General features: G+C 38.2%; 1 protein-coding gene across 4 annotated transcripts in view; it reads left to right on the top strand.

The window, feature by feature from the left end:
• Window positions 1-12,694, top strand: part of BRCA2 (BRCA2 DNA repair associated) — a 51,553-nt gene extending 38,859 nt beyond the window's left edge. For all 4 annotated transcript variants that reach the window (XM_043892037.1, XM_043892038.1, XM_043892035.1 and 1 more), the window contains 6 exons: window positions 1,459-1,657; window positions 1,907-2,070; window positions 2,159-2,297; window positions 8,517-8,761; window positions 10,399-10,545; window positions 11,424-12,694. In XM_043892037.1, the coding sequence (XP_043747972.1) occupies window positions 1,459-1,657; window positions 1,907-2,070; window positions 2,159-2,297; window positions 8,517-8,761; window positions 10,399-10,545; window positions 11,424-12,065 (1,536 nt within the window). In that variant the 3' untranslated portion in view covers window positions 12,066-12,694. The remainder of the gene's footprint in view (window positions 1-1,458; window positions 1,658-1,906; window positions 2,071-2,158; window positions 2,298-8,516; window positions 8,762-10,398; window positions 10,546-11,423) is intronic.
• Window positions 12,695-12,987: the final 293 nt, after the last annotated feature.

Below are 12,987 nucleotides of genomic sequence, written 5' to 3'. Positions count from 1 at the left end.
CAGTAAATGTTGTATATGACTTTAACTTTCTTAATGGGCCCTCAAAGTAAACACTGCTCTGCTCAGAGAGTGAGTGAGCAGTGCTGTTCTGCATGGAATTCCCCTGTATTCCCAAATGTTACAACACAGATTGTCTCTATGGACAGTGAGTCTGATTTTCAAGCCTGTGAGTACAGTTGTTACAAGTCTGTATGGCTTTGTTATGCTTTCCTGAGAAATTATTTGTCTCTGTCTCTTTATGTTTGTTGACGCTTATGAGAACATAGTCTTAATTTCATCCATAAAATTTAACAAAATATTATTCTGGTTTCCTTTTATAGAATTTACTTACAAGGAGAAAGTAGAGGGCAGGATGAGAGCTGGGAGACTAAGTTCTAGACCCTGGCCCTGTGTAGCTGGACAGACCTCAGACCTCCTCCACCACCATCTGCCTGGGAAAGCCTTGAGGGTGGTTTATCTCTAAGGGTCTAAGTTTATGTGGTTCTAAGAGATTCACTGAGAGAAAGGTATCATTATCATTCTTAGAGAAAGAAATTGCCTTCGATTTCTAAAATATCTGTTAAAAGGACTTGTTTTCAGTGATAATGTTTAGTTGTTGTGGGGCATCTGAAATCACATAATTTTTTAAAAATTGATGTTTAACCTAAACACTGACTATTTAGGAACATCTTTGTAAGGCACAGGGTCCCCCTTCCCAATACAGACTCAGGTATTAACATGGGTGAGTCAGCAGCAGTCTAGTAGGTTATGTGTCAGAATTCCCATTTATTTTATTTTTGATTCCTTTATTTTTTGTTAATGCTGGGTGAGATTCCTAGGGGGTTCAAACATCAGTTTGCTAAATGGCTGGGAGAGAAATGTAGAGACAGAGATAAGTGCTTATAGTACATACCTATTTTAAATTGTATCTACTGTTCCAGAGAGTTAATGAAATTATACTACAGGGGCTAAGAATGGAGGGCTCTTGAGCCAACCCCTGCCTATATGGCTCTGCAAATTATTTATTCTGTCTGTACCTCAGCTTCATCACCTACCTCATGGAAACAATAATAGTACCTACCTCATAGGATTATTTTAAGAATTAAATGAATTAATACATTACCCATACATAGACCTGTTTCTGAAATATAATAAGCATTCAGATGTTAGCTATGTATAATGTCAGTGTTGATGATTATGATTATTAGAGTATATTTATAAGTAGGGGTTGTTTTGGCCCTAGGTAAATTTGTCACAAGGATTAGTAAACTGTTTAAGGCACTTGAAGATACTTGTTATATGATAAACTGAGTACATAAATCTCAATTTTTATATTGTCACATCCTTAACGTAAACTCAATTCTATTGTATTTTATCCCCATTTAAAGAGATTCGTCTCCAGTAGATGAGGTGGTTTGTGTCTGTTTTGTTTGCTTTATACTCCAAAATCATCTGCCTCAATATACCAATTGGCCACAGGGTTATTTTAGTGAAGAGCAGTTAAGAGCCTTGAATAATCACAGACAGATGTTGAATGATAAGAAGCAAGCCCAGATCCAGGTGGAACTCAGGAAGGCTATGGAGTCTGCTGAGCAAGGGGAACAGATTTTGCCAAGGGACGTTACACCTGTATGGAAGCTGCGTATCATGAGCTATAAGAAAAAGGAAAAAGACTCAGGTCAGTATGGAGAGTTTTTGTTTTTAATCAATTTTAAGTTTAAAAAATTATCTTAGTAAACTATTTCAAATAGTAGATCAAGTGTTAAGTGAGTCTATATCAGGGGAGACAAAATGGGTTCCCAGTGCCCACAAAATGACAATATATCTCTTAGATCTTTGTTGTTCTCAGTATTTATTTTTAAACAAGATTCTTAATGATTACCATTTCTTCCTTTATAATTTATCTTTTTCCTCTTTCTCTCAATAGTTATATTGAATATCTGGCGTCCATCATCAGAACTATATTCCCTCTTAACAGAGGGAAAGAGATACAGAATCTATCATCTTACAGCATCAAAATCTAAGAGTAAACATGAAAGAGCTAACATACAGTTGACAGCAACAAAAAAGACTCAGTATCAACAACTACCGGTATAAACTTCTCATCATAATTTTTCAACTTTGATAAATGCGTATTAGTTTATAGAATCCATGTATACTGATTTTTTTTTTCTTGTAGGCTTCAGATGAAATTCTATTACAAATCTATCAGCCAAGGGAGCCCCTTCACTTCAACAAATTATTGGATTCAGACTTCCAGCCGCCTTGTTCTGAGGTGGACCTAATAGGATTTGTAGTTTCTGTTGTAAAAAAAATAGGTAATACACAGTGTATTTAATGGTAGCTTTTTTATGAATGCCTTGGAAAAGCATTATATTTTAAAATTTGTCTTCCTTATGATTAATTGAAGCTACTAATTGACAAGTTTGATAACTAGTGATTTGAAAATACATTTGTTTTAACTTGATTCTTAAAGGCAGTTCTACAATATCACAAGGAAACAACTTATATGCCATTCTGTGCTACTTAATTTTAAAGAAATTGCTAGAAAATGTTTTGCACCACAGTAATGATTACTTGACAAAATAATTTCCTTCTGCAGTTAACTGAGCTATCAAGCCTTCACCTCCTACCTCAGTTTTTATTACTCTCTAACATCTTAGCCACATTCATCTCTACTTTATTCCATCAATATGACATTGTTCATCCCTCCTTTCATACCCTGTTCCATAGATTTTATCTGCAAACCATGTGCCCAGCTTATGTCTCAACTTAAGCACAAAAGCCTTCCATTTATTGGTAATTTTGTGCCAGGCCCTTCAGCATTTGGTCTCACCATCCCTACCCCCCAGAACTCTGTGCCCCCTTCCCCTTCAGCTATGCTAGCACCTTCCTTGCTATTCTTGTGCCTCTTGCTCTGCTTTCATCGCAGAGCCTTTACCCTCACTGCTCCCTCCTAGAAACCCTGCCCCCAGGCGACCACATAGCTGGTTCCCTTGGCTCCTTCAGGCCTCTGGTGAAACACAGCCTCCTAAGAGGCCTTCCCTTGAGCCCCTTTGTAAAAGCTGTATTTCCTCTACTCCCAACTGAGCACTTTTTCTCCCGTTTTTTGCCTTATTTTTCTCCATAGCACCCACCAGCACCTAACTTTTTTTTTTTCCCCTATGTTTTTTTGATCTCCCTCTTCTGGAATGTTAGCTCTCTAAGGGCAGAGACTTTGTTATTGCTGTATCGTCAGCTCTTAAAACAGTGCCAGGTTCAGGGTAGGGTCTCAGATCCATGGATTCCTTGTTTATCAACTGCTCTGCCACAGCTTCTCGCTTCCTCAGCTCTTTGGCTAAGGTTTATTTATTGTCTGTCTTTTTTTCAAGAAGGCTTCAATTGTGCCATATTCCAGGAGTTCCTCATATGTTTGAAATGTGAAACTATTGCCCTAATTCTAGGACTGTGTCTTGGCAGGCATAGTAATGTAGGATCTTGCTTTCTTTCCTTCCCTCAGAACTTTGTAGAAATTCCTCTTTTGACATTTAACAGTCTAAAATTTCCCCCCATTTACGTGATTTTCTTTTTATGTTTAGATGTCTGAAGAATATGTTTTGAGGTCCAAAAGTTCAAGCTGTATCTTATAAGCATTCTTTACAGTTCTCCTGAAACACAGACGGCCTTTTAATCTGCAAACTCAGGGAATTCCCGGGTGGTCCACTGATTAGGAGTGCTTCCACTGTTGAGGGGGCTCAGGTTCAGTCCCTGGCTGGGGAACTAAGATTCCACAAACTACATGGTGCAGCTAAATAATAATCTGCAGATTCAGTGCTTTCTATGTATTAGATAAATTCTGTAATATCTTTGAATAAATCTTTTATTTCACTTAGTAGGATTTCTACTTCAAGGCCAGCAGTTAGTCTTATGTTGGATTTTTTTTTTTTTAACCTCTTCTCTGATTGCTTCTATTTCTGTCTTTTCCATCTTCATTCACCATGATTATATGTCAATAATTTTATTTTCAGCAATGTATGTTTTATTCCTTGTGATTTGTGATGCATGCATTTGTCCCATTATAGATAGTTTACTGGTGTCCTCAGTTTCTTTCTTTGATCCTGCAGTCTCCCTTCTGTCTGACAGGACTATTTTTCATCCAATATCCATATCCAAGCTTTTATTTTATTGATTATGTTCCTATTAAGTACAGTAGCATGAGTCAGTTTTGAAGACTTCAGAAATTTTCTTTTAGTTCTATTTTTGGGTTGTACTCTTTGTCTTTTGCTACGTTCTTTTCTCTTTTTTTGCTTAATGTGTTTTGTTTACCTGTGTTTTAGTGCTTTGTGGGTTTTTCTTTAACTGTAGTATGTTAACACACTACATGGTTTTTGTAGCATTTTTATTTCATCTTGTCTTATTTGAGTGATTCCAAATGTCATTATTGTTGTTATAGAGGGTGGCTAATGTTTATTCAGTTTGTTCAATCAGTATTTATTAAATGCCTGTCATGTGCCAGGCACTGTCTAAATGCCTAGGTGCATAGCAATGAAAAACAGGCAAATACCCCTGCCCTCATGGAGGCTACATTATGGCTAGGGAGGGAGATCACAAACAAAATAAGTAGCACATACAGTTTTCTTAGTGTGGCTAAGGAAGAAAATGAAGGAGGGAGTGACAGGTAGGATGGGGGAAGGGGAGAGAACTGCAGCTTTAGACAGCAACGTGAGGAAAGACCTCACTGCAAAGGTGGCATCTGGATGAGACTTGAAGGACTAGAGGGAGAGGGGCATGTGGGCATCTTGGTGGGGGGAGGGAGGGCGGGGAATATTCCAGGAAGAAGGAGCAGCAGTGACAAAGGTCATGTTAAGAGAATGACCCTGGTACCTAAAAGCATTAGCAGCGGCCAGTGAGTAAGCAGTAACAGCTGGGAAGAGGCAGTGGAGGACTGAATCATGGGGTGGGCCTTGCATGAATTCTTTCTCTCTGAAGGTTTCAAGTAGAGGAGTGACACCCTCTTTTCTTCCAAGTAGCATGGGTCTTTTAATTTCATGGCTGCAGTCACCATCTGCAGTGATTTTGGAGCCCAGAAAAATAAAGTCTTTCTGCTTCCATTGTTTCCTCATCTATTTGCCATGAAGAGATGGGACTGGATGCCATGGTCTTAAGTTTTTTGAATGTTGAGTTTTAAGTCATCTTTTTCACTCTCCTCTTTCACTTTCAGCAAGAAGCTCTTTAGTTCTTTGCTTTCTGCCATAAGGGTGGTGTCATCTGCATGTCTGAGGTTATTGATATTTCTCCCGGCAATCTTGATTCCAGCTTGTGCTTCATTCAGCCCAGCATTTCACATGTACTCTGCATAGAAGTTAAATAAGCAGGGTGACAATATACAGCCTTGAGGTACTCGTTTCCCAACTTGGAACCAGTCTGTTGTTCCATGTCCAGTTCTAACTGTTGCTTCTTGACCTGCATACAGATTTCTCAGGAGGCAGGTAAGGTGATCTGGTATTACCATCTCTTTAAGAATTTTCCACCATTTGTTGTGATCCATGCAGTCAAAGGCTTTGGCATAGTCAATAAGGAAGAAGCAGAAGTTTTTCTGGAATTCTCTTGCTTTTTCTATGATCCAACTGATGTTGGCAATTTGATCTCCAGTTCCTCTGTCTTTTCTAAATCCAGCTTGAACATCTGGAAGTTCACAGTTCATGTACTGTTGAAGCCTCATTTGGAGAATTTTGAACATTATTTTGCTAGCATGTGAGATGAATGCAATTGTGCGACAGTTTGAACATTCTTTGGGATTGGAATGAAAACTGACCTTTTCCAGGCCTGTGGCCACTGCTGAGTTTTCCAAATTTGCTGGCATATTGAGTGCATAGCTTGGAAGAGAAGCTATAACCAACGAAGACAGCATATTAAAAAGCAGAGACATTACTTTGCTGACAAAGGTCTGTCTAGTTAAAGCTATGGTTTTTCCAGTACTCATGTGTGGATGTGAGAGTTGGATTATAAAGAAAGCTGAGCACCAAAGAATTGATGCTTTTGAACTATGGCGTTGGAGAAGACTCTTGAGAGTACCTTGGACTGCAAGGATATCAAACCAGTCAATCCTAAAGGAAATCAGTCCTGAATATTCATTGGAAGGACTGATGCTGAAACTGAAACTCCAGTTCTTTGGCCACCTGATGCAAAGAACTGACTCTTTGGAAAAGACCCTGATGCTGGGAAAGATTGAAGGCAGGAAGAGAAGGGGACGACAGAGGATGAGATGGTTGGATGGCATCACCGACTTGATGGACATGAGTTTGAGTGAGCTACAGGTGTTGGTGATGGACAGGGAAACCTGGTGTGCTGCAGTCCATGGGGTTGCAAAGAGTCCGACACAACTGAGCTACTGAACTGAACTGTGACACCCTCTGACTAGGTTTTCTCAGGATCACGCAGGCTGCTCTATTGAGAGTAGACTGTAGGGGGCAAGAGACTCCAAACAAGGAAATCAGCTGGAGGCTGTTGTAGAAATTTAGGCAGTTGATAGTTGTTTGGAGCAAACAAAGCAATGGGAGTGGCCAGGAATAGTCAGATTGTGGTTGTATTTTGAAGGTAGGGGGACACTGGATGAAGAGAAGAATCAAGGAGCGAGGGCCAAGGTTTTGTCTGAGCAGCTGGAGAAATGGAGTTGCTATATAGAGGGAAGTACTCAAGAAAAACAGGTGGGCAGGGAAGGCCAGAAGTTTAATCAACTTAGAGATTTCTACTTGACAGCTGGATATTGTTGTAAGGGAATGATCTAGGCTGAAGATACAAGTTGGGAAGTCATCAACATACAGGTGATGCTTAAATTCAGGAGACAGGATGAGGTCACTGGGTGTGGTAGTAGGTAGAGAAAAGAGCCAGGGCCTGACTCAGGCCTGTCAGAGGCATTTGATCCCACAGAGAGAGGTGAGGCTGACAAGGGAGAGGTGGGATTCAGTGTCCAGAGAGGCAGTGTGCAGAGGCCAGGGACTGCACGTGTGGGATGAACTGGGAGCCTAGGTTTCTCTTGGAGACAGACATAAGACTAGTTCTACTGGTCCCACAGCGGACTGTGGTGACAAGGTGAGCTGTGTGAGAGAGGGACCCACCAGCACCTCATGCAGTTGACTCTTTCTCTTTTTCTGTGGTATTGAAGACCAGTTTTACACCTCTTAGTTACTGTATGAAGGTGGGGTGTTTCAGTTGCTATCCACTGTTTATTCCCATTATCCCTGGAAGAGACTGTGTTGCAGATCATTTTCCCTAGCTCAGCAAGTAGCCTCATGTATTCATTCATCTGCTGGACCACAAACTTAAGCAACATATTATCTCACAGTTCTGAAGGCTGGAAGTCCAAAATCAAGGTACTGGCAGGGTGGGTTCCTTCTGAGAAAGAATCTGTCCTGTGCCTCACTCCCAGCCTCTGATGGTTTGCTAGGAGGCTGTGACCTTCCTTGGCTTGTAGATGCCTCACACAGTCTCTGGCTTCTTCACCTGGCAGTCTCCTTGTGTGCATGTCTGTGTCCAGATTCTCCCTTTTCATAAGGACATTCAATTAGGATGTACTGAAATGAAACTTCAACTTGATTTTGTTAGCAAACACTGTGTTTGCCAGTAAGGTCACACTCACAGGTTAGGATGTCATCATCTTTTATGGGGATGCAGTTGAACCCATGACAGTTATCCTGTTTTCCACCAGAGCTATTTTCATTGTTTCTGATTATTTCTATCTGCTTTTCTTCAGATTTAGGAATAACAGAATTCTTCAAATGTGTGTTCTCTCACCAGTGTGGAGAAGGCGACGGAGCTGGGCCCTCTTGTGCTTGGTTCTATCCCACAGTCTTCTGTCTCCTTCCTTCATCACCAGTTCTTCAATTTTATACTAGGATATGCCTTATTTGTATGTTATTGGTAGACTTTTCTTTCTTTTTTTATTTAGTTTGATGTCAAGTGTTAGTGGAAGAAACTTCTCTCAGAAAGTTTCAAAGTGCCACCCTAAACCTGAAGTACCAGTTCTCCAATACCCAACTCTAGTGATGAGGTTTCTTAGCTTAAAATCTTTGGTGGCACCCTGTCACTTAAAAACTGAAACCCAAACTCCTTCCGATGCCTGAAAAAGCCTTCAGCCTCCTGCCTTAAGCCACCGCCCCACACACCTCAGCTACTTGGTTTCACATTCTTGGCACACTAAAGTATTTAACATTCCTACCTTGAAAGTCGTTCACTTTGCTTAGAATGCCCTCTTCCTTCCCATCTTGATGAATTTTTCCTATTCATTATTCAGCTTACATGTTTCCTGCTTCCCCATGGCCTCTGTAACAGAATGTGTTGTCATACTGCGTTGAAATTTTAGCACCATAAGCAACAGGTCCTGAGCTGTTGAAAATCCTGAGTTTTTCCTAAGTTTAGTTATTTTGGTTTGTTTTTACCATTAGCCTACACAAAATAAATGGCCATACTTAGAGTTTCCTTATGTTTTAAAATTTATCCAGTATATAAATAAGTGAAGTTTGTTTTTTATTTTCTGGGTTTTGTTTTTTCCATTTTAGGTATTGCTCCTTTGGTCTATTTGTCAGATGAATGCCATAATTTACTGGCAATAAAGTTTTGGATAGATCTTAATGAGGACATTATTAAACCTCACATGTTAATTGCTGCAAGCAACCTCCAGTGGCGACCAGAGTCTAAATCGGGAATTCCTACTTTATTTGCTGGAGATTTTTCCACATTTTCTGCCAGTCCTAAGGAGGGCCATTTTCAAGAGACATTCCACAAAATGAAAAATACTGTTGAGGTAAAATTAGCCTTGAGCATTACCATACATGTTGGTATTTTCCTATTTTGACAGTCAGATGTCAAGCAAGTGGCAGCTTTTATGAAAATTGGATAGTTGACATATAATGCGAGATTTCATCATATATTAATTGTTCATGAACCTGAGGAGATGGTGAGTGACGGCCATCAGGGAGGAAAGAATGATTTGACAGGAACCGAATTAGGAAAAATTGTGAGAAGGATGTTCAGAGATGTAGACCATGTAGGCAAACTGGAAATTGGTAACGAGAACTATATGTTACCCGTGGTTTACAGCACATGGCAGTGTAATCAGTTAATATGTAGATTCCAAGTTTACATTCTAGGAACTTCCCTGGCAGTTCAGTGGTCAAGACTTCATGCTTCCATTGCAGGTGGTACAGGTTCAATCCCTGCTCAGGAACTAAGATCCTGCATGCTGTGTGGAATGGCCAAAAAGGGAAAAAAAAAACAACTTTCTAAATTAACATTTTGAACTCCATATCTAATATTTTATCATTTATACCTGTCTTTGATTTAAAATAATACCAAATAGGAAAACAAAATTTACTGAGTACTTACTCTAATCTGGCCTTGTTGTAAGCCTGTCTCATTTAATGCTCCCACCAACCCTATAACGTAGGGAACTGTTTTCCCATTTTATTGATGAGAAACAGAAGTCACACATCCACATTGGTAGAACCAGGATTCATGCTTAAGCCATCTGAATGCAGAGTCCAGACTATTAACTACCATGCAGTGCTGCCTCCCAATAAAATTTGGCATTTTATAAATGCTAACTTATAAAAATCTGTAAAAGATAAGCCTCTTAGTTCTGTAGTTTAATATTTGAAATGTATTATTCAGAATACATGTAAATAAAATTCTATTTTAAAAGCATTAGCTATATAAAGTTTGTATAATATTCTATCTGGACTCAATGTACATCATGAATAACAACACCCTAATTTATTTATGGCTTCTAAACTGGGGGCTGTAAATGTAAACTGGGGGTTACATTCACTGTTTGGTTCCCTTGTGGAGTACTTACTCATATCCCAGATTTTCTCTGACAACTTTCAAGGGCAGTTCATTTACATATCATTTTAAATTTTAACAAAATAGTGATAAATTGGGTTAAACCATAACCAAACTGCTGCTATTTGACCCTTTGTGACTTCTGAAACAACAGTTTCATGTAGTATAACCTGTATGTTATTTCAGTTAATTCTTAGGCATGAAGCCATTCTCATTTTGAAAGTGAAAATCGCTCAGTTGTGTCTGACTTTTTGTGACCCCATGGACTATATGGTTCATGGAATTCTCCAGGCCAGAATACTGGAGTGGGTAGCCTATCCCTTCTCCAGGGGATCTTCCTGACCCAGGATATCTCTTTCCCTCACACACACACCCTCTTTCCTTCTCTTCCTCCAACAATTAAGGTCTTCTAAATCACTGATGTAGCTTTTGCATTTTTACACTGGTTAATTATTTGACAGTTGCTATCAAATTTGGGGTGTCTCATTTTTTTTCTGGTCTGCATTTTTTATTTCAGGTTTTAAAGGTAACATTTTCTGAAAACATATGAATGTGTAGGTTTGCATTTTACAAACCAGCTTTTCCAATTTATTTTCTTAGAATATTGATATGTTTTGCGAGGATGCAGAAAACAAGCTGATTCATTTACTTAATGCAAGTAATCCCAAGTGGTCCACCCCAACTAAAGACTGTACTTCAGCACTACCCACTGCTCAAACAGTCCTTGGTTCAAGAAATAAGTTTCTGGTAAGTTAATCTAAATTTAACAAATTTTATAAATACTCTATAGAGAGGCAACAGTATATTCTGATGTATACCAAGTAAACATGATAAAATGTAATTAAACCTAATTAGAAAGTGTCATTAATTATTAGTGCCTCCTATAGGTATAGGCTATCTGGAAAGTTTATCTTGTTTATTGAAGCCACAGTGTAACACTCTTTGGGGGCAAATTTTGTAAATGAGTGCTTTCATTTTTAGCATTCCCAGTACACATGACTGAGAAGACTTTTTTGCCCATGTCTTTTTGTTCAGAGGACTATCCTATATAATTGGGGTTGTTTCTAAGCTCAATTTAACCCTTTAAATCACAATAAAAGCAAATCGAGCTAAAGTCTGTAATTTTGGCTAACGACTAGTAGCTAAACTTGCTAAGTTATATATATTAACTCATTTAACCTTCACAACAACCCTGAGATAAAAATTATCTCCAGTTTACGGACAAGGAAACTATGACATACAGGGGTTAAGCATTTGCCTCCAGTCACAACTAGAAAAGTAGGAACACAGGCTGTGTTCTTAAAATGATTTTAAAATGCTTATTTTTGTTTAACCTGTTAATAACAAAAAGATTAAAGCATAAATTATGTCTCCTACCTCCTTTTTGCTTTTACTACAATTATTCTTCATCTTTATTTTCATGTCATTTTTATATCCTCTTATGCAACAATCTTTCCTTCTGGAATAAGAATAATAATATTAATGTCTCTTGAAATCATAGCCACTAGGGGAGTAAAAGTGTGTGGTATTTGTGTTTTTAAATATTTTTTAATAAAAGCTAATTTGATTTTATTTCATATATTAGGACATAATTATATAGGCTACTTCTTTGTTTTTTTCATTAGCTGTCTTCTCCCAGTATTGAGATGAATTACCAAAGTCCATTGTCACTTTGTAAGCTAAAAGAGAAGTCTGTCTGCACACCTGTATCAGCCCAAGTAACTTCAAAGTCTTGTTGCAAAGGGGAAAAAGAGACTGATGACCCAAAAAGCTGCAAAAAGAGAAAAGCCTTGGATTTCTTGAGTAGACTGCCTATACCCCCACCTGTTAGTCCCATTTGTACATTTGTTTCTCCAGCCGCACAGAAGGCATTTCAGCCACCACGGAGTTGTGGCACCAAATATGAAACACCTATGAAGAAAAAAGAATTGAATTCTCCTCAGATGACTCCACTTAAAAAATTTAACAACATTTCTGCTTTGGAAGTTGATTCGATAGCTGATGAAGAACTTGCACTGATAAATACCCAAGCCCTTTTATCTGGTTCAGCAGGAGGAAATCAATTTACATCTATCAGTGGGTCGACCAGGACTGTTCCCACTAGTCCTAAGGATTATGTTGGACTGAAAAGGCCTTACACTACATCTGTGATCAAAAAACGAGAGAATTCCCCAGCCAGGTCCGAAGAACAGGAGACTAACATGCAGGACACAAGTGCAATAAAAAATACATCCAAGAGACTGCAAAGGCGACAGAAACCAAAATGATAATTAAATTAGTTATTGACTCAACCTTTCCAGTTTGTAAAACATATACAGTTTCAAACTGTACATTGGAATTTGCATAATGAGGAAAGGAAGGAAATAGTTAAAAGTTTATCTGGTATTTGTATATCGCAGCAATGCTCTTTCCCTTTCTCTTTATTGGTATATTCTTATTTCAATTATATATCTTAAAATTGTGTAACTGTATATTAACTAATCAAGAAAATCTCTAAATCTTTATGACTGGGTTTGATCACTGTAAGTATTACAAATGAAGTAAATACAACTGTTTCTTTTAGATTGTGTCAACTACAGGAAACCAAGTAAAGTTATTTTGACTCACATAATTCTTTTTGGTTTAGTTTCATTTTAGGTTTGTTTTTAAGAGGTAACCCACTATGAACCAGTTTTCCATAATGCACATGTTGGTTCTAATACAGTTTTTTCCTGATCAAAAAAGTCAGGATGAGTGAGATATTACAGTGGTATTTTCTTTCAACCAGTCCTTCATCCTTAAGTCTGCATGACTACAAGAAAAATAGAACCCTCAGTGCACTTCCTTTTTCTGATGCCATTTTGATCTGTAAAATTAAATTATTTATTAAAAGTTGAAATACTTTAAATCAGAAACAGACTTCATTGTGTTGTTTTTATTTCTTAACAAAATGATCACCTGGACTGCAACTTAAGAGAAAATCTTTCAAATTGGCACTGATTCTCCTTGCTTTTAGTCCTATCACAGGATTCAGCAAGCAGTCCCTTTTAAACCTAGTTTTCTCTAACCACCAAAGCAGATGAGAACCATTCAATTTAAGATGGTATTCTCATTTGTTACTTTAATAGAGGAAAAAGAGAAAGTTCAAACTAGAAGATAATAGCATAAAGTGTTTTAGTATGCCTTAAATTTATATGCAGTATCATGTTT

Source organism: Cervus elaphus, chromosome 30 (assembly GCF_910594005.1).
Source record: "Cervus elaphus chromosome 30, mCerEla1.1, whole genome shotgun sequence".
In the NCBI taxonomy this organism is placed as follows: Eukaryota; Metazoa; Chordata; class Mammalia; order Artiodactyla; family Cervidae; genus Cervus; species Cervus elaphus.
Note: the sequence above shows the minus strand (reverse complement) of the source record. Positions and strands in the feature narration are given on the sequence as shown.